Consider the following 27,994-nt stretch of genomic DNA (forward strand, 5'->3'; position numbering starts at 1 on the left):
AGAGCCGCGTACCCAAGATTCGCACAACAACCTTTGGTCGATCAAAATCCTCCGGGGTAGCCGTTGCTGGATAAATTCCGAGTTGCCCATTGCCCTGAATGGTCGGCCTAGGCAAATCATCCCACCTTTGTTGTTGAGCATGTGCCTGACCCTCAGTTTGGGCGTAACTGGTTTAGCTCGGTCGTCCATTGCGAGTCAGAACGAGATTATGGCTGTCGTACATGAACTAATTGATGGCAGACATAACCGACAATGGATTTCCAGGCGTGCTGCGGCTCGGATGTATGCGCAGTATCGTCGCCCTGCCTTGTGGCGTCTTGTCCTACAGTATCGCAATTGTGTTGTGCATAACCGAAATCCATCAATGGCGAATCGCCGATCGGTGGTACGAGCATGTGCCGCAACGTGTGTGCAAGCATAGTGGTCGGTGGCGTAGGAATTCGACGTTCTTGTTCGTCAAAACTGTCGTTTGCCAATCAAACAAGCGTGTATGCATAGTCAGGATCGCGGAAGCGGAAGCAGCCTCACGCGCTGTCCGTAGCCCGTGGGTTCAGAAGCCACACACGCCATCGTCTTGGAAGTTCTAGCACTGTAGTGAGGAGTCGGGGAGCTGGAAGACCCTGTCAAAAACGTGGGAACTTGTTACCCCCATCAAGTTATTGTCTCAAGCTCGACCAGGGCAAATGCAATGCGACCCTCATGGGGTTAGCGGACGACCCACCAACTCGGGCAACCGGCAAATGTGCCCTTTTCAATATGAGAACTCGAGAACAGCGAATACACTCATATCGAACAAAACAAAAACTCAATGATGCGGCGCGATAGTGGCGCTTGGTCGGTAAGCAGCCGCAGTCGTCTGCTAGTCGTCAAAATGTGAGTCGAGGATGCCTGGTGTGGGAGGTGCGGCTAGTCATTGGCCCTTTAACTAGCCCCAGCCAAGAAGCAAAACTCCACCCTCCAGAGTCGTTTCTGACAGGCGCCCCGGCCTCTACCTAGTCAGACCTAAGGTAATACTAAGATATTGAGGGACCGATCAATGGGCACTAACATGGGCGCTGTGAGTGCTAGAGACCCGCGGAGTAAGATAGAGGGCCATGCCTGTGACCAAAAGTCGGCTAGCACAGAAAGGCGTACAAGAGACCTTATGCCCTGCATCTCGCTTTCGGATGCTGGTCAGACTGTCTTTCTTTTCTGACTGAGCCGGTAGTGCATAATGGCATTTTACGATACCGAGGGTGATGGATCCTCCTACCCAGGCCTTCTCGTTTTGTCGTTTCTCTTGACATCGACGTACTTAATTGTCACTGGTATTTCTCGCCTCTATTTCCACCCACTCGCGGCGTTCCCTGGGCCGATCTTGGCCCGGCTAACCGTGTTACCGTCATGGTGGCATACTCGAACTGGCGATCGACACATTTGGTTGTATGAACTGCAGGAGAAGTACGGTATGGCGCCGTCATCCTACCCACCAAAGCCGGCCAGTTGCTGACGAGCAACAGGTCCTGAATTTCGTTATCGTCCAGACAGTGTTGTGCTCAACACTCCTGCTGCTTTCAAGAAGATCTTCGGACCAAAGGGGAATGTCAAGAAGGGGATCTACTATGAACTGTGGCCACGCAATGTGCACACAATCAACACATGGAGCAGCACCGCTGTTAGTGTCCATGCACGCAAGCGCCGTGTGCTGAATTATGCCTTCTCGGAGGCAGCGTTGCGGGATGCTGAGGTCTTTCTTCACCAAAACATTGATCGATGGCTAGAGCTACTAGGCCAACAAGCGCCCAAAAATGGCGAATGGACCACGTCCTTCGACATGTGTGACTGGATGAATTGGCTCGTATTTGATATCCTCGGTGACTTGTGCTTCGGCAGGAATTTCAACATGAAGGAGCCTGGAAGCGACCTTCGACACATCCCAGAGGTCATGGTCTCATTCCTGGAGCTTCTCCACCCAGTAAGCTCCCGCCTCGGATCATGCGTTGATCGACTGAGCTAATGTGCGGCAGATTGCGTTCGGCCCGTTAGTCAACGCGTGGGTATGGCTCAAGCCTCGCGGCCTTGACAAGCTACTAGAAGTCGCCTCACCGCCAGTAGTCGTGAAGTGGCAGAAATTTGTAGAGCAGTGCCTTGAAAACCGAGCTAGAGACGAAGAAGAATTAGAGAAGAATCCTAAGCCCGAGGGTGAGATTCGAAGGGACTTCTTTCATTGGCTGTTCAAGGCTGTCGACCCGGAGACTGGTGAGCGCGGCTACGATCAGGACGAACTATTCGCGGAGTGCGAGTTGCTGACCATAGCTGGTTCTGATACGACATCTGTTGTACTCTCTGCGGCCTTCTTCTACCTGTCTCGGCGACCGGATGTACAGGTCAAGATTGCACAAGAGGTCAAATCCATCTTCTCAAGCTACGATGAAATCGTATCTGGCAGCAAGATTGTGTCTTGCAAGTACCTCACAGCGTTCCTGCAAGAGGCTATGCGCATGACACCACCGGTCGCAGCCGAGCCAAGTCGGGAGGTACTCCCGGGTGGAACGACAGTTGGTGATCACTACTTCCCAGCTGGTGTCCATCTGAGCACTGGTCTTTACTGTCTCAGCTACAACTCGAACATATACCCGGAGCCTTTCAAATTCCGCCCTGAGCGCTGGATCGTAGACGAGTCTGGAAAGGAGGGTTCTTCAGCTGAGAGCGTGAAACTGGCCGAGGATGGATTCTGTGCTTTCTCCTTTGGAACGCGGGGTTGCGTTGGAAAGAACCTTGCCTGGCTCGAGATGCGTCTTGTTATTGCCAAGACCCTCTGGATGTATGAGATCCAGGCCGATCCGAAGAGCAGACTCGGCGGGGGCGACCGGCATGGAAAGCCAGGGCGACAGATTGAGGATCAGTACCAGATTTACGATATTTTCGTGTCAGGGAGGAAGGGGCCGATACTGCAGATGCGAAGGAGGCAGTGATGAGTAGGCTGGGTCGTATTCAGCCGGAGACCCAAGCAGAGACCTGCTGCAAGTACTGAGTTGGCCAATAGGGTATGTAGAAGTTATCTGAAAACATGGTATGCGTAAGGATGTAGGCGTCGCGACACTCCGCTCGCTGGTGGATGAGAGAGGAAGTCCACGGTGACCCCTTCACGCCTTCTAATTTCGCCAAGGCGCTAGTCTGCTTTGGGTCATCACTCATCTACCCCCGCACTGCCATCTTTTGACAGCCAACCGCGCGCTTGAATTGGATTGCAACATGTTGGGAGGTAGGGGGATTCAATGGCACTAGCACCACTATCGTGATTCGTATGACAGTAGAGGTGATCATGGATGCTGGATCATTTCGAAGTAACCTCGGATATATCGTTTCTAAGTTGCACCGTTGAAATGGGATGCAGGCTACCTAGGTAGTAATGTATCGTTTCGCCCTAGACATTTCCTTGAGCATTTTCACCAACCAGACAGCATAATCTCAACAAATGATATCTCCTTTGTGTCGTGAAATTCCCAGGCTCTCGAGGTCACGTCACCATGGGCGTCCAGGCTTACTTCGAAGAGTCGTTATCAATACACTGCGCATCGTTGGTGGTCTTGACGTCGCTTTGCAAGACTTGCTGTTGCCGTCAGCACCTGCCGCAGAGGCGTCTTTGCGTCATTGGATTACCGGTAGCGGGGCACCGACAAGAGTAGCTTCCATCCCTCCAACCTCTTCCACGTCTTATCCTTCTCTATCTACTCAACACCAACATGGCCGGTTTCGCATTCCATCGCACAGCCGCGCGTGTGTGCCCAACACGACACTACCATGTTCTCGGCCCCCATTGCAAGCCACCGGCATGCCATGCAGGGCAATAGGAGGCGAGAATCGAACGCGCTACGACTGCAGCGGCACAGCGCCGTATTTTTAGCTCAAGCTGCTCACGATCGTTGACCGAGCGGTCTTTATGATGGCACCGTAGTTTGCAAGACCGACTGTACTGTACATGGCTCTGAGAGCTCCGTGTCTCCACGGTTACCACAGGTTTCCCCATAGTCGTATTCCTGACGCCAAACCTCATCAGTCTTCACACTCATCCTCGAGTTACGCGAATCGATCATCCCGAGGCTGAGCGGCCCCGCAACGCCAGCGCGCCTCCAAGGCACGGCGAGCTTGTTTCTACGACGTCCACTGGATTCAGCTGGCTTGCAGGCAGGGTGCAGATTGCCTCGGAAGGGTATTCCTGCCTGAGTACTTCTAGGGAGGCCCCCACGAGCGCGTGCTGGTGTAATGGAACCAGGCTGACCGGCACGACGCACAGGCTGCAAGGCATTGTCAGCCGCGTGCAACACCGTGTGTGATTTGGTGACTTTTCTCGTCTGTTGTGGTTCCTGCTTCTCTTCTGACCTTGTTTGCTTTCATCTTGCGATTGCTACGAACTGCGAGCATTCCAGTACGCCCTACAAATGTCAGCGCATGCGGCGCATACACCATTGAACATGCGCTCGCCGGATGTGGGGCAAGTTCCGTCTGCCCTCCAGATTGGCTCTCCCACAAGCACGAGAAGACCGTCCGATACCACAGTCCCTTCTGCTTTGCGCGTCGGTTCTCCAACAACAAGTGGTGCCCCGCCCTCTCCTGCTCGTCCACCCCTACGGCGTAAGAACACGTCCGGCGCCTCGGAGAGGCTTTCGCAACTCTTCCCGTCTCGTCCTTCCTCGGTCGCCTCCATCGCATCTCCAAGCAGCACCCCTGCGTCGAGACGACAATCGTTTCCCTTACCTCTGCTGCCGGCTTCAGAGCCCTCGTATCGTATACCCCGCGCGCCGGCGCCCCCCTCTTTTGCCCAGGAGACTTCGTACAGCCCTGTCGCAAGTGTCTTCACCCAAGATCGTGCGTCACCATCGTTGGGCAAGAGTGATAGTAGGACAAAGCGTGTCCTCGATCGAATTGCGTCGCTACGCAGAGGAAGCCCGCTCAGTGGATACTACAACCGGCTAGATGACGAGGAGTCACGGCCGACTGGGAGGAGGCTGAAGGAGGTTGACGAGGAAGATGAAGCAATCGGATACGACCTGACTTCGCTCGGCGGTCTACCTATGAAGACACGTGAGGCACAACTGAGTGCGCAAGGCACACGCGGAGCGCGAGAGAGCGGCCAAGATATTGACGAAGCTGGTCACGCTGCAGAGTATGAGAGGCTTGAAGCGCAGCTAGGAGCTGGGATGACTTCGGTAATTCACAATCCCTTCACGCACACCCCAGCTGGACCGGTACCAGGCAACTTCCCGGGTCACCGGCGAGTACTGTCAAAAGCAGATGTAGCAGATGAGCAGGCGAAGAAGGCACAGGACAAGGCCGAGAAGACTGGCCAAGTTGTGGCAGTTGCGACGGGTGTCCCAATCGATATCAGCGATTTCGCAGGAGTTGCTCGTGACTTCGACTCTATGAATAGCCTGACTGCTGAAGCTGGGCTCATCAGAAGTGATGCACAAACCAGCTACTTCTTCCCAGAAGGTGACTGTCTTGTACAATTGTCCATCTACAAAAGCTGACATTCACATAGACCCTCAAATGCCTGCATGGCGGCCCCTTACTATGAGTTCGTGGTGGATCCTCATGCTCGTCGTCATCGCGCTCGCACTTGCTGGCGTACAGGAGTATCTGTGCCAAAAGTCGCTGAAATCAGTCGAATCTCTGGAAGGAAAGGGCGGCCTGATGATTTTCGAGACGGTAGGCGATCTGACAGTCACGCAATACTTCACATGGCAGTACGCGCCTATCATCATCTCAGTCTTCTACGGTGTTCTCTGGCAAATGACAGATTTCGAGGTCAAACGTCTGGAACCATTTTATCAGTTATCAAAGAAGACAGGCGCAACCGCAGGAGAGTCGTTGAACATGGACTACCTGACTTTCTTGAGTTTCCTGGTACCGCTGAGGGCGCTCCATCACCGACAGTATGCGGTCATTTACAGCTCCCTGGGCACGTTGGTTGCAAGTAGCCTGATACCCGTCTTGCAGAGCGCTTCCATGAGCATGTATCCTCCAGAGGAGAAATGCAAATCCGACACTGTGAAGTCTGTCAGGGTGGAGCCAATCTGGTCCAGAGCGCTTTCGGCATTCCTTGTGGTTGTTGCAGGGTGTGGTTGTGCACTGATGTACGCAATGCAGCGGAAGAGCGGCTTGCAGTCAGATCCCAAGGGCATTGCAGGCGTCGCGGCCATGGCTACTAAAAGTCATATTCTTGCGGATTTCAAGGGACTCGATCAGGCATCTTCGAATCAGATACACAAGCAGCTTCGTCAACGGAGATATATTCTGCACAAAAGCTCACTTTGGCAGGGCGAGTACATTACGAAGAGCAAGGAAAAAATCTATCGACAAGATTCTGACCCCAGACCGCTCATGCTTCGCCTCCGATCCGGATTTCCGTTTGTCGGCTTTCTCATCGTGTTCACCATAGCGGTGCCAGTCTTTACCTTTGTCGCGAAAGCGAACTTGGTCATGCAGAAACTCCCGTGGATCATGACGGGACTCGCGACCATCATCCGCATACTCTGGAATACGATGAACAGCGATGTTCGCATGCTGCAACCTTTCTACCTCCTCTCGCTTCGACATGCTCCAGCCAAGACTCTTACACTTGACTATGCCGGCGCAAATCCCCTATGGTTGCCCTTTGAGGCCTTCTACAACGGACACTACCTTGTCATGCTCGTCGCGTTCGGGTCCATATTTGCTGAAATCCTGACCGTCTGCGTAACTTCAATTAGCGTGGATGGCAAACTATTCATTCCCGGACTGGGAGGCAAAGACAGTACGCAAAATTCAGACGGATCGAACGATCGCTGCAGTGCAGATCAAACTTTCCGCAGTTTCTGGTCGAGCTTCACCCTCACCATGCTCATCCTGCTCTACCTCATCGGCATCGCTCTTCTCACCTACATAAAGCGCAGTCAAAAGTTTATGCCACGTCAAGTTGGGACAATGGCGTCCGTTCTTGCTTTTATTCACCAGTCCAAGATGCTACTTAGCTTCATCGATACGGAGAAGTTGACCTCAAGCCAGATGACGAAGCATCTGGAAAAGAGTGGAAAGACGTATGCGCTAGGCTGGTTCCAAGGAAGAGACGGGGACGACCACTTAGGTATCGATGAGGAGGAGATTAGTAGTGCATATGTTTACGGCAAAGACTGGACGGAAGGACGTTTGAGACCAGGGAGAGATCTGAATTGGGACCACTATTAGACGCGTTACGTATATACACACAAGGAACTGCTTTTGTATCAACTCGGAAGATGCGCTTTCAATTACTGACGCTAGCTTGCTTCCCGTGTTCAAAATCCGTCGCGCCTAGACGCCACTATGCTGGTATAATCACTCCATCTGACGCGTAGGTGCCGCGTCATGGCTCCCTGCGTCATGTATCCCGAAACTCTGTTCTTCCGCTTTGATGCCCAATCCCCATCGCATATGTATCTTGCCCTCACCGCCACGAGCACAGTATCCTCTCGTCCCATGCTCAGTTCTGCCCCTCCCCAACATTCGTAACCAGCCAGTCCATGCCCTCCTGCACACCCCTGCCGTCCACAGCACTACACGCAACAATACTCCAATTCCGGTCTTTCAGCTCCCCCAATTTGAGCGCCTCGCTAATCTCACCCGCGCCTTTCGCGCCTGGTTGATCTTGCTTGTTGGCAAAGACGAGGAGGGCGGCGTCGCGGAGTTCTTCTTCGTTGAGCATGGCGCGGAGTTCTTCGCTCGCAGTGGTCAGGCGCTCGATGTCGGTGCTGTCAATGACGAATATTACAGCGGCAGTGTTGGCGTAGTAGCAGCGCCAGTAGGGGCGGATCGACGTTTGGCCTCCGAGGTCCTGGAATGGGTATTAGAAGATGGGGGGAATTACTGTCTGGTAGGAGGGAGTTGGCTTACCCAGACGTTGAAATTGAGGTTCTTGTAGGTTACTGATTCGACGTTGAAGCCTATTGTTGGTATTGTTGTGACTACTTCTCCGATCTGGGGTGGCTGTTAGTCATGTGCGTTCATGTCTCAACCCCCAGAAGACACATGTCTCCGGGTCTCCTCCACCAGGATGCGAGATGTCGCGTACCTTTAATCTGTATAGTAACGTCGTCTTTCCAGCATTGTCCTGCGTTTGTCATCAGCACTGTGTCTACTTGCTGCCGTACTGGATTCTCGTACCAGCCCCAGAATCAGTATCCGTATCTCCTTCTTCGCCCATATCAGCTTTGTGAATGTCGATAAGTAGCCGCCCATTGTGTCTCCCTGTGTCTGTCCGCCGCTTCTAAGGGCCGTCTGTATGCGGCGTTGACCGCTGGTTGAATCGTCCTGTCGAGAGGAACGCGTTTCGAAGGTTTGGAGATGCGAGTGGCTTTGTGGAGGCGATTTCCTGGTAATGCGAATAGGTCTTGGAGGGTTGGGCGTATATTGGCGTGTGGCTTGTTGGTGCTTGACTGATGCTGTCTGGCCATAAAGTTAGGCGGTCAGGTGCAAACAATGCAAACACCGAGGTCATTGGCGGGCGCGGCACGTTCTGCCGATACCCGATGGTTGTACCACGGTTGGAGAGCGCGACCTTTCTTCCTTTACACATCACGCATCGTCTTCTGCAAACTGAAACTCAAATTTCATCTCCGAAAGCTGATCACAGATTTTTAGAAATGCGACATACTAAGAATTACTGCGCCGCGGTTGTACGCCTATCCAAGATGCAAACCTATGCTGCCACACAGGACCTCCTGTACCGAAATTTGAACGCTCTTTTTTGGGGAACAGTAGAATCAGCGGTTTCATATCGGACTGTTGCCTGAATTTCCTCCTATACTGGTAGCTGGAGCCCCATGCAAGAAATATTTCCGCTATTCATTACTTCGCGCAAGCCTATTCAGGACCAAAAAGATATGCTTCAAAGAGATGGATGCCTACACGGGGAATCTGATTGGACTTGTGCCCCACGTATTCGGCCAAAAACCCAATAAGTGCCACCAGACGAAGGTTTGCGAAGTCTGGATTCATCAACCAGGAGACTGCATCAACAGTGTGACGTGGACCGCCTTTGTGTCGACTGTGGGCGGGCACGTCAGGGATTAAACGCTCGGAACCATCCCTTGATGGTTGTCCAGATGCTCTCCTATCATGGTTGCGTATACTCAAGGATTTTTTCCACAAGCGATATCACGAAATTTTGGCGACATGAGCGACCATCATCTTCTGTTGCCCACAATCTTTCTCCTAAACTTCACATTACTAATGTGAACTGGTTAATAGAGCGGAATACGTAACCCTGCGTTGTGTTCTAGTGAATCAAGTAAGTGAATTGTCAACTCATCATTGCTAATTCGTTGTCGCTGTTCGGTTGCAGAGCATTGTGCCGCGTCCATTACCTCAACCTCCATCTCCATTAGTCAAGTCTTGCCATGATTTGGAGCCTTGTACTCATTGTGGACTTACTATGGGATCTGGTACTATCTCTTCGGACTGCGACTGGCTTATATTGTGTGAAAGCAAAAAGGTAGACTTCCGATTGGCGAGAGTCAAAGGGACTCAAACTCGACATGTGGTAATCTGCTCAGGCATGCAATATGGATCCTTTTCTCTTCTCCAAAGTTCTGACAATAGCAAGCGGTATAAATCAAAATTCCGACCCAGCTGCCTCTCTCTTCTCATCATTTCAAACCCTTCTCTACCCATCATCAAGAAGCCCAAAGACATACAAGTTCAAGGTTTCCTTCCAACATACATCACGTCTGCCACACACACACACACACACACACACACACACACACATACGCACAATCAAAATCAAGCATGACAGACCACGACAGGATGTCTTGTCCAGTGCTCAGACGAGCACATGCACAGTCGCCCGAAAAGCTTATCGGAACGGCTTTCAAAGTTCTTCCAGAGCGCACTCTACAAGCCGTCTTTGGCACATTACACCCAAACCAACGTCGCATCTTGAAGCAACAACGCCGCCATCAAATACCTCTACATCGACTAGCGGACACACTATACTACCATCTCGGTACTCAACTCTCCCGCTGTGGGCGCTGGAACAAAATGACAATTCTACAAATGCAACACGAACTCGAAAAAAGAGGCAAGCTCGACGAGGGCGAAGCAGCAACCCTGAGTGAATGGAAATTGAGACTTCGATTGGCCTGCGTCATAAGGGCAGAAGAGGAAGAATGGAAGAATGGAGCACACGCAAGGCGCGAGAAGCAGATCGAGGCTAGGAGGGCATGGGCAGCTAAGTTGGCAGCTTATGATGAGATTGATAATGAGCAATCACAGGAGGATTTGGTGGAAGAGCAGCGACCAGCGATGTCCTGAGCTCCGGGTAGGGCGGTGTAACGGTTGCGAGAAGGCTTACGGCACTCTGAACCATCTGAATGCGCACGTTAGAGCGTTCTTGTTATCGCCATGAAGATCCTTGGTACTCAACGGATGATACCACTACTCTACCGTGTCTGTTGCCAGAAACAATGTAATTCCGAGTTCCGAGTCTTCTATTTCTTGCAAATCCCTCAGGTGATTCGGCTCTTGCTAATATCACAAACGTTCCCTTTCCTTTTCTCTACCTGTGCGGTACATTTCTCCCGGCCAGTCCTTTCACTTTCACGACCAGAATATAAATTACAACACCACGTGCACATACTAGCTTGACAGAAAGCTTCTTATGACGAAATAGACCGGTTCTGCCTTTCGCTTGCACCTTTTCTACCGCACCTTGTGAGCCAACTTACTCAAGCACTGCCACACTCCTGCCCCATAGTCACAGTAACCACACCTCTGACCGAAAGTCACCACCACAAGTGCTCTCATCAGAAGACCTTTCAATCTTGATACCCAATTCACATTCCAATTCTTTCACAAAACAACATGGACCTTTTCTCTATCCTCGCCGAGGTCAAGGGCGAGAAAGCCCCCACCCAAAAATCCACTCTCAAGTTCAAGCCAGCGCATGGCCCAAAGCGCGAGACCGCAAAGGTTACATCAACTGCGTCGCCGGTGACCAAAGCCACAAAGCGCGCACCCGCCAAACACTCCTCTCCTGTCGCCGACGCGCTCTCGCTGAAGTCTGCGAGAAAGCGAGAGACCGCGAGGCCTACAGCGACAGCGACACCAGCGTTCAGAGTCGAGAAGCGCAAGGTTGTCAAGAACACCACCTCTCTTGCCAAGTTGCTCAACCATCGCCTGCCGACTCCTGTGCAGAGTAGCCCTCGTCCAGAGGAAGCCGCCCCGCGCCTTCCCCTCCCCAAACCAGCTACTATCGTTCCTGCGAAACCCACCGATGTCACCGTCGATGAGTTGCCAACTCCACATCCCCAGCCTCTGGAAGCTACCCCTCAACAACATGCTCGCCAACAGCGTCGTCAAGCATCTCGTCGTCACCAGCCCGCTGCGTCCAAGGTTGAGGGACAAGACAATCCTCACCGTCAGCAGCAACGCGTCCGCGAACTTCCTGGGCCTTCCGCTCCCAAGAAAGAGAGGCTGCCAAATCGACAGACCAAGGTATCGTACGAGAATATGAGCCAACGCGATCTCCTGAATGAGGCGCAGTTCCGTGCGCTCGAGCTGGAAGCCGACTACAAGCCGTACCTCATCGAAGTATTGCTCATCAATGACACGGCGTACTCCGAATTGATGGGAATGTTTGGCGATCATTTCGAAGCCCTGGAGTTCGCACTGGGCGAAGTCAAGCAGCACAACAAGGAGCTGAGACAGGACCGCGCGGCAGCAGCAGCGAAAGCAGCAACAGAGAAGAGAGAACGCGAACAAGAAGAAACGCGTAAAGCACAACAGCAAGCTGCACGAGAAGCCCGCAACAAGAAGCGACAAGAAGAACGTGCGAAGACCGTGGAACTGGCTTCCAAGAAGAAAGAAGCCGAGGAGAATGTCAAGGAGAAGAAACACGCTGTTGAAGCCCCAAAGCAAGAGCAGAAGCGGAAGCGAAAGATTAGCCATGATACTAACGACTCTGGTTACTTCAGCAAGCCCGCATCACCTCCTGAAACCGGCGAGACCAATAATAAGGCTTCACCCAAAGGCAAGAAGCGTGCACGCTCCAACGACGATGACAACGAAGACAGGATGCCTACCAAGAAGGCAAAGTCTTCAAAGCCCCCACAACGTCCCCTGGCACCTCGTGCGATCAAGCGCAAGCGCAAGAGCGCACCAGTAGCCCTTCCACGAGCAATACAGGCTGGTACCAACAAGACAGCGTCAGCCAAAGATAAAGACGTCGAGATGAGCGATGATGATCAGTCAGATATTGTCGCGCCTGCAAAGCCAGTCAAGAAGACGACCGAGAAGACTATGCGAATCGAGACACATGACACGGTACCTGTAGATGTGGTTAAGCGACGAACACGTAGCACTTACGTTCTGAAAGAGGAGGACAAGGGTTTGGAAGATGAGGATGAGGATGAGGATATGGAGGACACCGACGACGCTGCCGAAGATGAGGACGCCTTCGTCGTGGATGATGGTTGGGAGCCTACGTGCAAAGCCGCGAGCAAGCGCAAGCTGAGTTCTGAAGAGAAACGTAAGCTCTTTCGCGGAGTGCTATAGATGAGGGATCTTGATGGTGGATCTTTTGGGGGATTTTCGTCTTGAGACGCGGATGGGCTGGTTGTTACACACGTTTGGATTGATGGCACGGGTTAGGCGTGTATGGTGTCTTTATGGGATTGTTGTTGGTTCGTGTGGATATCTCTTTTGTTTGCGATGATACCCTACTGCGACATTTCGCAGTATGTACTGTAATCTAGAGCGCCATTGCGCATAGTTACAGCATCGAAAATTTTGATAGATGATGACTACCCAGGTGTTTCAGCATTGTTGGTGTCCCTTGTCCCATATTGTTGCGTGATACCACCTGACTCTGACGAAGTACCTTGCAAGCTAACTTTTCAATATCCTGATTCAGTGGAGGCGAGGCTTGCCCCCATTCTCGGCGCAGCCGTGGTACGTCACTAAGAGCGCGTGTCTCCTTTTTTCGCGTCTCACAATCTCCTTGTTACGACGGGCTAGTGAAGTCCATCTTGTCAGATCGGCGTTGAAAAGTTGCACATGAAAGCTTGTGAGTCTATGCACGTACGAAGGGAAGCTGGGTGAACTAGAAAGATGGTAAGAGTGGTCAGGAACGGAGAAATGATGGGGTAAGTGGAGAGACAGCTGGCACGCGGCTTACTTCGGGCGCTAAAATGTCATCCAATTCCGATCGAACGTACCACTTCATCTCTCTATCTTTCTCCATGATCTATAACTATCGGCACTATGTTAACACTGCGAAGCTGATTCTCATGTGCCATGTTACGTTACTCCATTGAAAATCCTCCCCGGTCGTGGGTGCCGCTGAGCACCGCTACACGTCTTGGCGTCTTCTCAGGATTGTAGTTCCCACCCTGCGCACTTTGCGTGTCTATATACACTATCCTTAGTCAAACTACATTTCGTGATGTATTTGTGTATATCACAATCACGTCCACTTCAGCAATACAACAACATATCGAAAGATAAAGGTGTTGTACCCAGATCAACGAGCAAAAGCGACGGTGTCCAGGTGGGCTATCTAATCGACACATCCTACAGATCAACTCTACATAATCTTCCCTGCTGTGTAGGCAGTCCTCTTGTCCCCTGGACGACCCAGTCCTCGCTGCCCACACCCGTGACCGCATAGAACAACCCCCAAGGATCTCTTGCCTTCTTAATGCTCAGCAGCCTATCATAATTCTCGCCGTACAGGCTGTTCTGAAAATTTGGTTCCGCAACATCCGCCTCGTTCATATACGCGCCACTGCCTGGTGTCACATCTCTCAGCTTCTGTACATACGAGTTGAGGCGGGCATGTGACGACTTTGCGACCTCATCGGGGAGATTAGCATCGTACTGCCTGGTATCCCAGCCTGTCATGTGCATGACTGCGTTGCGCAAGTGCGACGATACGGCGGAACCAGAGCCAGGATAGCCGGCTGTTTCGTGCGTTGGTGCATAGTCGACAGAATGGAAGCTGTATCCGCCTTCTTCCACATATGAGCGGATTGCTGCCATGGTAGCGTTGAACAATTGGGATGTTGGGCCTTCAAAGTTGGAGCGAGGGACAAGACGCGACACTAGGCGGCTATTCTGTATGCCTCCACTTGGCGGCACAGAGCCAAAATCAGCATACGTATTCCAGAATCGTGGCTCGGGGTTAGCCAGAGGTACGCCTAGGTCATTGAGATCCTGGATCAGCGGCGCCATAAGCTCTTTCATTTCTTTTGCCGTGATGCCCGGCTTCGTAATCTGACTGGAGAGTGTAAAGGCACCACTTGTTGTGGTGATATAGTTCCACATGATACCTTTCGCGTCGTTGATACGCAAGTTATGCGAGAAGTAGATACCCACGCCCTTCCAGAAGGTTTCCTTAGACACGCGAATGGTGGTACTGTCGTTACCCGAAACGGGTTCGGTCTGCAAAGTGAAGTCGCTTCGCGCAACTGTCGTAGGTGGATACGCCTTGACAATCGCAGATGTCACGATGCCGAAGTTTCCTTGTAGTGTACGTCAGTCACTGCAGTTAGTCGCAACAGTACTCAAAGGCTTACCTAGTCCACCACCTCGAATAGCGAAGAACAGGTCCGAATTCTCCGTCGGATCCGCATGCACAAATCTGCCATCTGCCGTGACAATCTCCAAAGCAAGCACTTGGTCAGCCATCAGACCATACTTTGAGGTGATGTACGAGAACCCTCCACCTTGCATATATCCACCATATGCCCCAACCGTCGAAGATCCGGGAGCTAGCAGTGTGATACCAGCTTTTCCCATGTAACTATAGACCTCGTGCTGCTCCAGCGCTGCACCCACCCGCGCTGCTTGGCCACTGTACTGACCGACTTTGTAGGTGGGCAAGTACTCGAATGCCTTCATGCGATGCACCCAGACTTGAAGTGCGCCGCCACCAGTATTTCGGCCGAGGAAGTCATGGCCGGTGTTTCTGAGTCGGTCAGCATAAGTTTAGAGTGAAAATCGTCAAGACTCACTTAATCGTCAACCGGATGTTGTTGTTGCGCGCAAAGTTCACAGCCATCTGTATATCCTTGACCGTGGTGATGTTCACTACGTATGCAGGGAAGTTGATCAACTTGCACTCGGACTGCGGAGGCGCAGCGCTGGCTGCAGGCACAGGACATGGGTTATCAAGCGTCCATGCCAGGAAGGGTACTAGTGGGTCCTCTTTGCTAGGTTACCAAGTTAGCGGTCAGTGTGAAGTAGTATCAGCCTGGACATACAAGAAGAGAGCATCAGACTGTCGTCGCCTGACATTTGCACACTTTGTCGCGTCGTTGTATTCGCCTTGATAGCAAGCCGCAGCTGGAGGGATACCCTTGAGCAATGTGCCTCCGAGACTGACATTGAGGGCACTCCACTGTGTCGTCGACGGCCATCCATCATAGCCTGGGTAGTTCTTGCACGAGGGTATACTGGCTTCTATTGTCTTGCCGAAAGCAAGATCGGGGTTGTCCGCCACATCCAATTCGGTCAGCTGTATGCTTTCGTACGGGAAATTGTATGCAAAGGCGGCTTGCGCCGCCAGAAAGATTGAGAAGAGTGAGAGGATAGAAACCATCTTGGAAAGCGTAAACCTGGAATTGATACGGGATAGACAATGAAGCTTACAGAGAAGAGCTGGCTCTTTGCGACGAACACAACAACGACTTATACGCGTATCCTGTGGCCACATATGGAAACCCTCCGCCACTGTGCTACCTGTGGATGCCCCACAAACATCCAGGCTGATCGTGTCCAGAACCATGAAGCAATACAGATAGCATATGCCCAGTTACTTTGCTCATCCTCTGCATATGATGCGACCTGTTCATCTTCTTTTCCTGGCTACAAGATGCAGTCCGGCCCAGATATGTCTTAATATCGGGCACGCGGTCATCATGCAGCCACAAAGATTTACCCGGCTGTCTTCCGCCGTACGTCTCGTGTTCTCAATGCAGGGCGAATATCAGGAAGGTCGGCGGGCGTTCGTGGCGTTCGTGATCTTACAGCGGTACCGGCATGATGGTAAACGGTCGAGGCTATTGGTTGCGAGACTGCATCTCAAGTCTGTTCATTGGCTAAAGAACAAGCGAGATAGATTGCGCGCCGAATACAGACTCACGATAAGGGTTTTTGAGCGCACAAGAGCTGGGTTGGAGGTCTCCCCACACGGGGCGTCAGGAAGGGCGTATGATTAAAACGCCTTCTTAGCCGCAGATCGCTAATCCATGCCGAGCACAAGAGCTGTATAATGCCGGCATGTCGAACAGTCTGTTGCTTGCCTGTTAGCTAATGGGAATCGTGTCGAGCATGACCGAGGGGTGAAAGCAGTGCATTCAGGTGTTGGCTTCGTAGGATTGCCCCTGGCCTAATAGAGACTAGCGTGAAGACTAAACCCCATTTGTTCCGGTCTCGGAAAGGCTCTGTCCTGAAAGCCTTCTCGCACATTTATGCCAACAACAGGAGTGAAAGAATTAATGTACTGATGATCGGAATATCTTCATTGTTTCCGGAATCTAAACATCGTTTATCACAGAGATAACCATCCTCCGCTGAAGCATGCGCATTGGCTACCAAAAGCCTTAAAACTCATTAACGTCATTGAAGTCTTGCTTACTCTTTCCCCGCCCTGTTCTCAAGCTCGGTGGCATCCTCCATGTACTTCACCGAGTGTTTCCGCTGTTCCTCCTTCATGCCAGCCTCGACGTCCCGGAGGCGCTGCTCCGCTGTCACATCTCCGAAAAGAAGATCAATCTCTTCGAGAGTCTTTCCCTTCGTTTCCTTGATAAAGAATGTTGCGAAAATGCCCATGCAAACGCAAAAGATGCCGAACATCAGGAAGGTTTTCCAGCCAATATCTGGTGTACGGAGTTAGTGTATATTTACATAGAGTTCATACGGGGACACTTACGGTTAATAGCTTCCGGGGTGATCTTTGTAATCACAAAGTTGAAGAGCCACTGGGTCGCGGATCCCATTCCGACACCATACGATCGAAGTCGCGTTGGGAAGATCTCTGACAAGTATACCCATGGAACGGGACCCCAAGAAGCCGAGTATCCGATGACATAGAGGTAAATCATGGCCACCATGGCAATGGAAGGTGACGATACCGAGCCAGAGTCTGGGTTTGGCGGATAAGTCGCAAGAACAGCTCCGATGATGAACATCATGGCAGCCATCCATGCCGCACCACCCATGAGCGAATACTTGCGCCCGATAAAATCGATTCCAAATATCAGGAAGATACCAGTTGTGATTACCTTTACGGTCCCGTAGATACCCGTCGCAAAAAGCGAGGCGTTAGAGGCGGATACACCGATCGTCTGGAAAATTTGGGGTGCGTAATAACCTGCCAAATGGTTAGAACAAGGCATTCGACGTCCAAGAACGTTTTCTCCTTACCGATCGAATTTGTACCGCTAAACTGCTGCCAGAACATGAGCACAAAAGCAGTGATGAAACGGTATCGGTTGCCGGGAAGAAGACACTCTTTCCTGCCGAGATGGAAGTAAAACGTCAGTGTATGTCTCACATGCGTTGCGTACAGTCACAACTCACCATGTAATGCCTTCCGTCATATTGAGTTCCTCCTCTACCGCCGCACGAATCTCTGCTAGCTCATGCAGGAGTTCAGGGCTATCGTGTGTTTCGCAGCGGATGAATGCGAGTGATTCCGCAGCTTCTTCTTGCCGACCCTTTGACATCAACCACCGAGGAGACTCCTTGAGAAAGAAAAGCCCAATCAACATGAAGCCACCTGGAATCAGTTGGATCGATACAGGAACTCTCCACTGCTTCGTTGAGACGGGCATGTGGAGTGCGACTCCGTAATCCAGCCAGTAAGCAAAGGTACTGCCGATTACCAGGAATTCTTGGAAAAGACCCGCGATACGTCCTCGAAGAGCTGGAGGTGCATTTTCGGCGACGAACACGGGTGTGATAGATGACATTCCTCCGATGCCGAGACCAGCGATAACACGTCCTGCGTAGATCATGCCAATTTCGTGGTGGGCGGCAGTCTGAAGCGCAGCACCAACAAGGAAAACGAGGGAGAAACCCATGAGAGATAGCCGTCGACCGTACCGTTCGTTGAACCAGGCAGCCCCGATCGCTCCAAAGAAGCAACCTGCGGTGAGGAGCGAAACGACGTTTGATGACACTGACGCGTTCTTTGAGTCGGAGAACCCGGATGAGTCTGTCGGCAGTCCGAAGTCTTTCTTGAAAGCCTCGAGCGCGAGAACGCTACCCATCACTCCAGTGTCATAACCTACAATGTTGTCAACTCTTGTCCAAAGAAGCGGGTAAATTGTGCTTACCAAACAGTAGCGAGCCCATGTAGGCAACGCTAGTCAGCAGATAGACCCTTCGGTTTTTGAAGAATTTGGACACCATCTTGGCTAGGTTGTCGCAGCTCGGTGGTCTGACTGGCCTGCCTAAGGTGAGGGCGTAGCAGGCTTTTGAATGGAAATACCAAATGCCCTAGGGTGGCACCAGCGGCAACACAGTCCCCGGGTATTGCGTCGTTATCATTTGGACGAACCTGTCTGACCCCAGACTCCACCTTTGGGGACAGGCCGCCTCCACAGACCCGATTATATTTTCTTCCACCAGTCACCCGTAAATTTCAGACACCGCTAGAATTCATCCACGAGCTAGGAACCAACATACTGGCAGGAGACGACTGTCGCAGATTTCGCGATAATATTCGTGGTGTTTTCTTCGCGCGCACAACAACGCCATGCGGCTCAAACTGTAAAGACAAGCCTCCCAAGCCATAATTACGAGGGCGCCCCAATGCTTGGTGCTGCATGTGTTGAGTCTAGTGCATCTGTCTGAATGGTGGCATTTCTCAAGCGACGACGGAAAAATGAGCTCCACTCGAATCTCGAACGCTAAGCTTGCCAGCGATGGTAGCGCCCGTATGCAAAGACCCTTCCCCATCCAGGAACGCGCTGACATATATCGCTTCTATGCAAGGCGCTCGAAACCTTGGAACCATCATCATGGAGTGAAATGACCTGAGTCGTGCGGAAATACGGCCAGGACCCGTCACTTCCGACCCGCTGCGCATGGGTAATCCGCCACAAACGCGATGCTAACGTCATGACAAGTCTCAACAGCTCTGTGTGTCATGCAACGGCAATAACACGAGGCATACATACGTCCGTGCCCTCAAGGTTGGAAGAAATATGTAGTATGTTGACCGCCTCCAACAACAGTCCGTTGCGGGTCCATCACTGTTTATGTCGGCGTCAAGCGGCATTCGTCTTATTTATATCTGCCATCAGTCATGACAACGTTGACAGTGATTGAAGCAACGGCGCCAGTCTCCGGATAAGATGTGCATGTTATGTCGTGGAAACATGGAGCTGCTTCTGGCAGTTGAGCCCTCATTGAGTTGAGGTGGCAAGCATTCGGTGAGCGTAAGCAGCATTGAGCGAGCACAGATGGACGTCGGAGAGAACGTAGGCATCATGAGCGGTATTGGGCGAACATGACCATTACCAACGCTCAAAACCAAATCTTCCCGATTAGGAAGTCGCCCCCACGCGTGTTTACCTTGAAACACTCGTTCCCTCTTTCCCGTGTTGCTAAAGACGCTAGAAGCAGCACTGCAAGAATCTTTGAAATATAATAATTGCCTCAATTTAATAATACTCGCAATAGAACTGTTCTTTCTTTTCCAAGGACGTGGGTAGCATCCAGATAGTACGATCTTCTGATTTTTTGTCTTCTTCAAGGTATGGGGTATCGCCAAAATACTACTTCAAAAAAGTGAAAAGCTGCTTTCCTCTTTCTGTCGACTTTTGCGACCAATAAGCAGAGAGAAGCTGCTTCTCACTTTTCTTGAAGTTATATTTTGATGATACCCCACAACTTGAAGAAAACAAAACATCATAAGTACTGCCTTGAGATGCCTATACGATTGACCTTCAGAGATGCATCGGTATGCAAGACCAGTACAAAGCTTGTTGCACAACCGTCGTTGGTGAGCGCCTAGGTTGCCAACTACAACTTTGCCGGTTGTTGCAACACCCTCAAATCGTCTCGGCTGATCTCCGATATACTCTTCTTCCCAAGATTCGCCATTGAGTTGTCTGCATCAGCGAGCATGCATTTGAGTACATGCTTGACGCCTTCCTCTCCTCCCATTGCAAGGCCATATACATACGGGCGTCCAACCAGAACAGCTTTTGCTCCCAAGGCGAGGGCTTTGAGAACGTCTGACCCAGTCCGGATGCCCGAGTCGAATAGCACAGTCAAGCCTGAGCTTTTAATTCTGTCATCAGCTCCAATCTCCGCCAACGCGTCTAGCGATGCAATCGCTCCGTCGAGCTGTCGTCCTCCGTGGTTAGAGACAACGATACCATCTATTCCATGCTCAACAGCTCGATGCGCATCCTCGACAGTCTGGATGCCTTTCAACACGATAGGCCCATCCCAATACTTTCTCAGAATCTTCAAATCATTCCAATCGCGATAGCTCCCAGACGCTAATAGATTCGTGAAAAGCATCGCTTTCTTGATGACGCTGGCATGGCTCAAGACCTTCGCTGCGCCTCCGATACTTCCTGGTCGTTTCAGAATCTGCCAAATCTCAGACGCCTTTTCGCTGATGCTACGAGTATCTGCGGCTTGTGATTCTTCGTACATGCGATTGAAGACAGGGTCTGAGAAGGCGACTTGACAGCCCTGGCCCCAGATGAAGGGGAGGTATGATTCGTCGAGATCGTTAGGCCGCCAGCCCACCATGAATGTGTCGAGAGTGACGACTAGAACCTGGAAGCCGCTGGCCTTTGCTCGACTAAGCAAGCTCGCCGTAAACTCCTCAGCTTGCGGCTTCGGCCAATAGAGTTGGTACCACCGGTCGCCGTCCCCATTGGCTTGGGCGACTTGCTCGATGCTTCGCGTAGCAGCTGTCGAAAGAATCATAGGCACCTTCACAGCAGCACAGGCTCTTGCTGTTGCCTCCTCAGCATCAGGGTGAACGATCTCTTGTACACCAATTGGTGCTACCAGCAACGGACTTTTGTACTTTCGTCCAAAAATCTCAACGGACATGTCGCGCCGTGTAGAGTTCACCAGCATCCATGGACGCAATCGATATCGCTCAAAAGCAGACACGTTTGCTGCATATGTTGATTCGCTGCTTGCAGAGCCGTTGACATAGAGGAAATTTGGAAGAGGAACCGCAGCTCGAGCAGCTGATTCCCATTGTGAAGGCTTCGTAGAATATTTGGGTTGCTGAAGACTGGCATATATCTCACGTTGGTAGCTGACGTAGGAGTCTGGATCTGGTTCGTAGTAGGTTGTTTCCTCGTTCTTCGTCAGTGGTTTGGTGTCGGACATGATAACAGAAGTTGAAGACTTTTGTCGCCAGAAGGGTACGTTTGTCCGGAATAATTACTCCTAAAGCCTGACAACTCTTCGAGCTTCTTTATTGTGTTTGTTGATGTCACTGGAACGCGAATCGAGGAGTGATGCGGAGGATGCACGTAGAGATGTGGGGAACGATGGAGATGCCGAGGTCTAACATCCCCACCAGTGTAATCAGCTTACTTGCATAACCGTCCCCCCTTAGTTCGCGGGTACACCAACCACTACACAAATTGACCATCCACGAGTATGTAGAATTGCCTTGGGTCTCGAGGACGCCTGATTTATATGGCCATGGTCATAAACTGACCACCAGGTGAAATTTAAACCCCAAACAGGGTGATGTTATAATAGTAAAGTCTGCAGTGGTGTGCAGAGAGACGCAATGCAGCCATCGCATCGGCAAATCCGGTCTATTCGGTAATCTCGCTGTTACTTCCAGGTATCCCCATGGCCACGGGCCTGGATCTCGCACAATTCGGTCGACAAACAGTTTCAGAACGCAATATACAGTCGATGTCCGAACATAACGGAATGGTTGTGTCAGAATCAGTAAGTTATAAAGTTCGAGCATGAGATAGGTATCAGACATGCATCGACACAATCATCTAACCACCTCTCGGTAAACGACTTCATTGTATACACTGGAATCCTGCAATCATGGATGCATCAGTTCAGAACATTCGCGAGATATACGCAAAGAGCAATGCTCGCGAACGACAACAAATCCAGGAACAGATTCGAGACTTGCAGAAGGATCTCTACAGCGACTGGGAGATGATTTTCAGCCTAGCGATGGCAGTGAGTCTTCTACGCGCCCGAATTTCCTCCACTAATCTCACGAGCCTCTGCAATCGGCTCTTGTCGATGTCGGAATCGATCTGAGCATCTTTACGGCGCTCTCCTCATCCGCGACGCCAATGACGCATGATGACTTTCAGAAAAAGACAGGCGCAGCACCGAACCTACTTGCCCACTTGCTTCGCTCTATGGCATCATTCGGGCTTATCACTGAAGTTGAGAAAGACGTTTTTGCAGCAAACCGGACGACACGCGTCTTCGCAAATCCGCATGTCGAGGGCGCCGTACCGCATTTTTCAAAACTCCACTTGCCGGTCATGCACGCGCTTTCCGGCTACCTGAAAGAGCACAAGTATCAAGACATCACCAACCCTAAGGATCTGCCGTTTCATGTGGCGATGAAGACGGACCTCACGCCATTTGAATGGATGAAGCAGGATGGCGAGCAAATGAAAGCACTCGGCCATATCATGGTGCTCGACTCTGCCAACAGCTGGGTCTCTTCGTACCCTGCTCAGCAAGTTGTTGGTGGCTTCGAGCCTGCGGACGAATCTGCACTTCTGGTTGATATCGGTGGCGGTTTTGGTCAGCATTCTGTTGCATTCAAGAAGAAGTTTCCCGAGATACTTGGCCGTATCGTCGTACAAGACGTCCCTTCGACTCTTGCACATGCGCCCAAAGCGGATGGCATCGAGTTCCAAACCCATGACTTCTTCACGCAGCAACCAATTCGTGATGCCAAGTTCTACTACCTGCGCCATATCATGCACGATTGGGCGGATAAAGACTGCGTGCGCATCCTCTCGAACATCGTTCCGGCTATGGGCCCAGAGTCGCGCATTTTGATTGATGAGGTCGTGTTACCAGATACGAAGGTGCCTTGGCAAGTTGCGATGATGGATCTTGCGATGATGGCGGCGCTGGGCGGTATTGAACGGAGTAGAGAAGATTGGGTGAAGTTATTGAAAAGCGCAGGACTGAAGATGGTGGACGTGCACTGCTATGACGACGTCAGGTTTCATTGTGTCATTACGGCTGTACCGATTTGAGGGACAGGTTTGTAGGTAGCTAAATGACGGGTTTGTTAGTCAGTAGATTTGTGAATCAAGAGACGATGCTGAAAGTTTTATCGGACTGATGCCATAACAAGCGGCTGAGTCGGTCGCCATCTCCCAAGCCCGCGGGCTTCTTTTCGCGCCTTACAATTTGAATCGCCCGCAGCCACAACCGTCTCCACCCACGCCCTCGCGCCTTGCGCCGGCAAGCTTCATACAGCCCTTATTTTCTTAACCATGGCGATCTCGGAATACCAGTACGCGCAACCAGGGTACCTCGGAATATTCAGAAAGCTCCGAGCGTGCTAGAAGGCGGGGCAGGCCCAGACAACGCCGCTCCATTCGCCGATAGGGCGCGCTTTTGAGGCCTTGACGCTTGATACGCCTTATGCATCTGTTTGCTGTCATCGATGCGGATTTTGCGCCAAGCTACCTTACTAGATGGCGAATAAGAATCCGGACGTTGCTCTATAAGGAGCGGCGGGTTTCGTGGTCCATGGCTGCACATATTACTGACAGATAAGAGATCTTTTGGTTCACGCTACGAGCGCTCTGCGCAATTTTGCCGTGGTTTCCTATTCAAGTCGATAAAGAGGAAGACGAAAGCCTTGTTCAAAGATGGACCCAATCGCCAACCCGACTTTCCAGACGCAGGACGGAATGACTACGAGCGACGGGAAACCTTATGCCGAACCGGATGAGATTTGGGACGGGCTGAGGAGAACGGTGTCGAAGATGACGGGACGGTCGAAAACGGGGAGCGAAGCGAAGCAGTCTACTCATCAAGAAATGGAAATCCGGTCGCATGGACGCACACGGTCGCATCGAACACAGCCTATTGATGAGCTAGACGAGGAGCCTAGAATACCTATAGTGGACGCTGAGGATGACTTTCCTGAGGGTGGACTGCGCGCATGGCTCGTTGTCGCATCAGCGTGCTTGATGCTGTTCCCTTCATTTGGGTTCATGGTTTCCATTGGCACACTTCAGGACTACTGGGGCCAGAACCAGCTGTCGTACATGTCGGCGCGTGACATTGGATGGATCCCTTCAGTTTTCGTTTACTTGTCCCTTGCGCTGGGCATCTGGGTGGGACCGCTCTTCGACCGTTATGGGCCACGATGGATCGCTTTGACCGGAAGTGTCATGTTCCTACTGATGATTTTCCTTCTTGCCGAGTGCGACAAGTTTTGGCAGATGATCCTTTGCTGTGGAATACTGGGAGGCTTATCCGGCGCCATGCTTACTACTACGAGTCTCGCAGTAGTTGCGCATTGGTTCAAAGAGAGACGAGGCTTAACACAAGGCATCGCAATGATGGGTAGCTCCGCTGGTGGTTTGGCAATCCCGTTGATCCTACGTACCACCCTCCCAAAATATGGCTACGCATGGTCGCTCCGTATACTGGGCTTTGTGTTCCTATTTTGCTTCATCATCGCCAACATCCTGATGAAGGCTCGCATTCCACCGTCCGCCGCTACAAAGAATAAGGCCATAATATCACTCTCAATCTACGGTGATCTAAGGTTGAGCTTGTTCACGTTGAGTGTTTTCGGTTTCGAAGTCGTTCTCTTTGGTGGACTCGGCATCATGCCTACATATGCATCGCTAAGCACCGACTTTCCGCCCGATACCGGATTCTATCTCATCGCCGTGCTTAATGGAGTATCCTGTCTCGGACGGCTACTCCCAGGCTATGTCGCGGATAAGATTGGTCGCTTCAACACCCTGTTCATCATGATCCTCTTCACTTTGCTTTGGATGCTAGTCCTGTGGTTGCCGTTCGGTACAACATCGCTTCCAGCACTGTACGCTTTCGCAGCGCTCTTCGGTTTTGGAACGGGTTCATGGATGGCTTTGGTCCCTGCATGCGTGGGACAGCTATGCAGAGCAGAAGAGTTTGGTCGATACTACGGAAGCATGTACTTCATCGCTTCTCTTGCGACGCTGGTTTGCATTCCGATCAGCGGGGAGCTTGTTGAGACAGTCGGGCCTCAACCTATGGTAGCCTTCTTCTGTGCGATTCTCGGTTTGTCTTTGGTTAGCTTCCTGTTCAGTCGGTGGGCATGTTTAGGAAGACGTTGGACGTTGAAGGTGAAGGTATAAGCGATCTGGTAGATACCCCCGTCATGCTAGGGAACAAGCATCACAAAGTATTCAAACGTCTCCACAATTCTGTTCTTGAGCTAATGAGACTGGCGTAATACGAAGGACCAGCCAGTAGTGCGTTTACCCAGGGAAAACTTCGCAGCGCTAAAATCGGCCCCTTCCGGAGTCGCACCGGCACGATTCACAGCAAACTAGCCTGTCTACCAAATCATATGGCGATGCCTGATTTCTGTCAAAAGAAAAGGGTCTGTGACTGAGCATAGCTACTGGCATTGTTCGATGCATAGGTACCTAGCCATTCAGATATTCCAGGACGCCCCGAAAGTCGCGCACTATGTACTGTGATGTTCGTACGATACTCAGCAACTTCATGCAGCGCCACCACAAGGTGGTCCAGGCTTGTAGTAGATTTACATGACGTGCTTTGATGGCGCGAAAGAGAATTTCTTGGTCGACAAGGGACAAGAGCATATGAGTACATGTCGTCCAGAAAGATTTTTATTGTAGCCACAGAGTAGTGACCCGCGGCCTTTATTGCCTGTGCGTCTCTGAACCCTTTCCCCGCAAACATGTTGGACCACATCCGAGACATCGAGAGTTCGCCCCATATCGACTACCATCATTCCGACGATGGTAAACCAATTATCGAGCCACAACTGAATGTGGGTGGCCATGGTGCTACCCAGCGCCGCCTAAAGGACTATCATGTCACCATGATTGGATTTTGCTCTGGAATAGGGACAGGACTCTTCATCGGAACAGGCTCTGCATATGCAAATGCCGGACCGGCAGGATTGTTGCTCGCCTATCTCGTTGTCGGGAGTGTCTTGTGGTGTGTCATGCAAAGCGTTGCAGAGATAGCCACTGTGGTCAGTATCCTACAACGGTTCATCCCAGAACTGTGCTCAGAATTACCTAGATTCCCACTGCTGGCTCATTCCCGCATTTTGCAAGCCGCTTCATTGACCCGGCGGTCGGGTTCTCGTTGGCTATAAGCTATGGCTATTGCTACACTATATCCATTGCCGCCGAATGCTCAGCGTCAGCAATCCTGGTCGGCTACTGGACCGACATGTCACCTGCCATCGTCATTACCATCAGTCTTGTCCTCATCCTTGCCATCAACCTGCTTAGCGTGCGCTGGTTCGGTGAATCTGAAGTCGCTGCGGGTACTATCAAGATTGCGTGCTTCCTGGGCCTGGTCCTGGTTTCAATCGTCATAACGTCTGGAGGGGCACCGAGCGGCGAGACCATTGGATTCCGCTACTGGAACAACCCGGGAGCTTGGGTGGACTACAATGGAATCACTGGATCGACGGGTCATTTTTTGGGATTCCTGGCATCGTTCGTCAACGCAGCGTTCTCCTTCATCGGTGTCGAGGTGGTGGTCATCACAGCTGCCGAGAGCATCAATCCACACGTGGCCATCCCAAAGTCCGCCAGACGAGTCACATTCCGCATCGCCCTGTTCTACATCCTGGGTGCTCTTCTCATTGGAATCATTGTCGACCCCAGGGATCCCGGTCTCGTATCAGACACTGGCAACGCCAACTCTTCACCCTGGGTCATCGCCATCAAGCAGGCTGGCATCAGCGTTCTTCCTTCAATCGTGAACGCTTGTATCCTTATATCTGCCTGGTCCGCAGGTAACTCTTACTGTTGGGTCGGGTCTCGTATCATTGTCGCGATGACAACGGATCGCCAACTCCCACAATTCTTCGGTCGTACCTGGAGCAACGGAGTGCCCTACTGGGCGGTCCTCGCTTCGTGGATGTTTGGGCCTCTCGCATATCTCAGCCTGGGAAGCGGTGGCGCCGCGCAAGCCTTTGGATGGCTAGTGAGCCTCAGTACAGTCGCAGGCTTGATTGCTTGGGCAACATTATGTTTCTGCTTTATCCGCTTCTATGCTGCCATGAAAGCGCAAGGAGTCAGCCGAGACACCCTGCCCTGGAAGAGCCCGTTCCAACCATTTACTGCCTGGTACGGGTTCATCGGCTCTACTATCATTACTCTGATTACAGGGTTTCCTGTTTTCTTGAAGGGAAACTGGAATACAGGTGACTTTATCGCCTCGTACATTGGCATTCCACTTTTCATAGTGCCGATCATAGTTTGGAAACTGTGGCACAAGACACAAGTGAGTACACATCTCTTCTGATAAGCGAATTTCGCTGACATACCATAGTTCGCGCGTGCTAAGACCATTGATCTGCATTCTGGACGTCTTCACTGAGCGCAGACTGTATAACTGGTAGTCGTCTAGACCCAGGTGTTTTTTGTTTAGCAGGGGGCAACAGCGTATTCTCACGGAAGTCATGAATCCACAGCGAAGTAAAACCAGTGTAGCTCCAATTCACCATATCATATTGCAGACCAACATTCGATACGTGGTCCAAGTGCTTACCATTTTCGCTCTTCTTCATGCTTCAAAGCATGATTCAATCCTGCTCGTGAAATATGAGCAGTACTGCGATAAATTCAGCGAGGCCGTTCGTAGAAAAGAGCACATACCTATGTCATTGAATCGACGCGAGCAGCATGTATGCATACCGCTGCTATCTTTATTCTGTTGGGGCGCGTCTGAATCCCAAGGCAGCCAAAACTAAAGACCGCGAGACTCGATTCACAGA

At 51.5% G+C, this 27,994-nt stretch overlaps 10 protein-coding genes across 10 annotated transcripts; 6 read left to right on the plus strand and 4 right to left on the minus strand.

Moving 5' to 3' along the window:
* Nucleotides 1-1,213: 1,213 nt before the first annotated feature.
* Nucleotides 1,214-2,954, plus strand: ACET3X_000151 (uncharacterized protein; the record flags this gene model as incomplete). Its single annotated transcript, XM_069446799.1, has 3 exons — nt 1,214-1,445; nt 1,500-1,954; nt 2,007-2,954. 3 exons carry the CDS (start codon nt 1,214-1,216, stop codon nt 2,952-2,954), a joined length of 1,635 nt encoding a protein of 544 aa, XP_069310393.1.
* A 1,500-nt stretch (nt 2,955-4,454) lies between these two features.
* ACET3X_000152 (uncharacterized protein) lies at nt 4,455-7,206 on the plus strand (the record flags this gene model as incomplete). The annotated part of the gene is made up of 2 exons (XM_069446810.1): nt 4,455-5,472; nt 5,522-7,206. The coding sequence occupies 2 exons, from the start codon at nt 4,455-4,457 to the stop codon at nt 7,204-7,206; spliced, it is 2,703 nt and encodes a 900-aa protein (XP_069310394.1).
* Nucleotides 7,207-7,480: 274 nt separating this feature from the next.
* Nucleotides 7,481-8,235, minus strand: ACET3X_000153 (uncharacterized protein; the record flags this gene model as incomplete). Its single annotated transcript, XM_069446821.1, has 4 exons — nt 7,481-7,831; nt 7,891-7,974; nt 8,069-8,107; nt 8,161-8,235. 4 exons carry the CDS (start codon nt 8,233-8,235, stop codon nt 7,481-7,483), a joined length of 549 nt encoding a protein of 182 aa, XP_069310395.1.
* Nucleotides 8,236-10,860: 2,625 nt separating this feature from the next.
* ACET3X_000154 (uncharacterized protein) lies at nt 10,861-12,552 on the plus strand (the record flags this gene model as incomplete). The annotated part of the gene is made up of 1 exon (XM_069446832.1): nt 10,861-12,552. One exon carries the CDS (start codon nt 10,861-10,863, stop codon nt 12,550-12,552), a length of 1,692 nt encoding a protein of 563 aa, XP_069310396.1.
* Nucleotides 12,553-13,569: 1,017 nt separating this feature from the next.
* On the minus strand, nt 13,570-15,598 carry ACET3X_000155 (uncharacterized protein; the record flags this gene model as incomplete). The annotated part of the gene is made up of 4 exons (XM_069446842.1): nt 13,570-14,519; nt 14,574-14,965; nt 15,012-15,209; nt 15,261-15,598. 4 exons carry the CDS (start codon nt 15,596-15,598, stop codon nt 13,570-13,572), a joined length of 1,878 nt encoding a protein of 625 aa, XP_069310397.1.
* Nucleotides 15,599-16,632: 1,034 nt separating this feature from the next.
* Nucleotides 16,633-18,414, minus strand: ACET3X_000156 (uncharacterized protein; the record flags this gene model as incomplete). The annotated part of the gene is made up of 5 exons (XM_069446853.1): nt 16,633-16,877; nt 16,925-17,371; nt 17,425-17,516; nt 17,581-18,289; nt 18,339-18,414. The coding sequence occupies 5 exons, from the start codon at nt 18,412-18,414 to the stop codon at nt 16,633-16,635; spliced, it is 1,569 nt and encodes a 522-aa protein (XP_069310398.1).
* A 1,617-nt stretch (nt 18,415-20,031) lies between these two features.
* Nucleotides 20,032-21,372, minus strand: ACET3X_000157 (uncharacterized protein; the record flags this gene model as incomplete). The annotated part of the gene is made up of 1 exon (XM_069446864.1): nt 20,032-21,372. One exon carries the CDS (start codon nt 21,370-21,372, stop codon nt 20,032-20,034), a length of 1,341 nt encoding a protein of 446 aa, XP_069310399.1.
* Nucleotides 21,373-22,059: 687 nt separating this feature from the next.
* On the plus strand, nt 22,060-23,249 carry ACET3X_000158 (uncharacterized protein; the record flags this gene model as incomplete). Its single annotated transcript, XM_069446875.1, has 2 exons — nt 22,060-22,200; nt 22,245-23,249. 2 exons carry the CDS (start codon nt 22,060-22,062, stop codon nt 23,247-23,249), a joined length of 1,146 nt encoding a protein of 381 aa, XP_069310400.1.
* Nucleotides 23,250-23,873: 624 nt separating this feature from the next.
* Nucleotides 23,874-25,361, plus strand: ACET3X_000159 (uncharacterized protein; the record flags this gene model as incomplete). Its single annotated transcript, XM_069446886.1, has 1 exon — nt 23,874-25,361. The coding sequence occupies one exon, from the start codon at nt 23,874-23,876 to the stop codon at nt 25,359-25,361; it is 1,488 nt and encodes a 495-aa protein (XP_069310401.1).
* Nucleotides 25,362-25,933: 572 nt separating this feature from the next.
* On the plus strand, nt 25,934-27,597 carry ACET3X_000160 (uncharacterized protein; the record flags this gene model as incomplete). Its single annotated transcript, XM_069446898.1, has 3 exons — nt 25,934-26,233; nt 26,284-27,501; nt 27,550-27,597. 3 exons carry the CDS (start codon nt 25,934-25,936, stop codon nt 27,595-27,597), a joined length of 1,566 nt encoding a protein of 521 aa, XP_069310402.1.
* Nucleotides 27,598-27,994: the final 397 nt, after the last annotated feature.

The sequence above is a fragment of the Alternaria dauci genome, chromosome 1 (genome assembly GCF_042100115.1).
Source record: "Alternaria dauci strain A2016 chromosome 1, whole genome shotgun sequence".
Taxonomy (NCBI): domain Eukaryota; kingdom Fungi; phylum Ascomycota; class Dothideomycetes; order Pleosporales; family Pleosporaceae; genus Alternaria; species Alternaria dauci.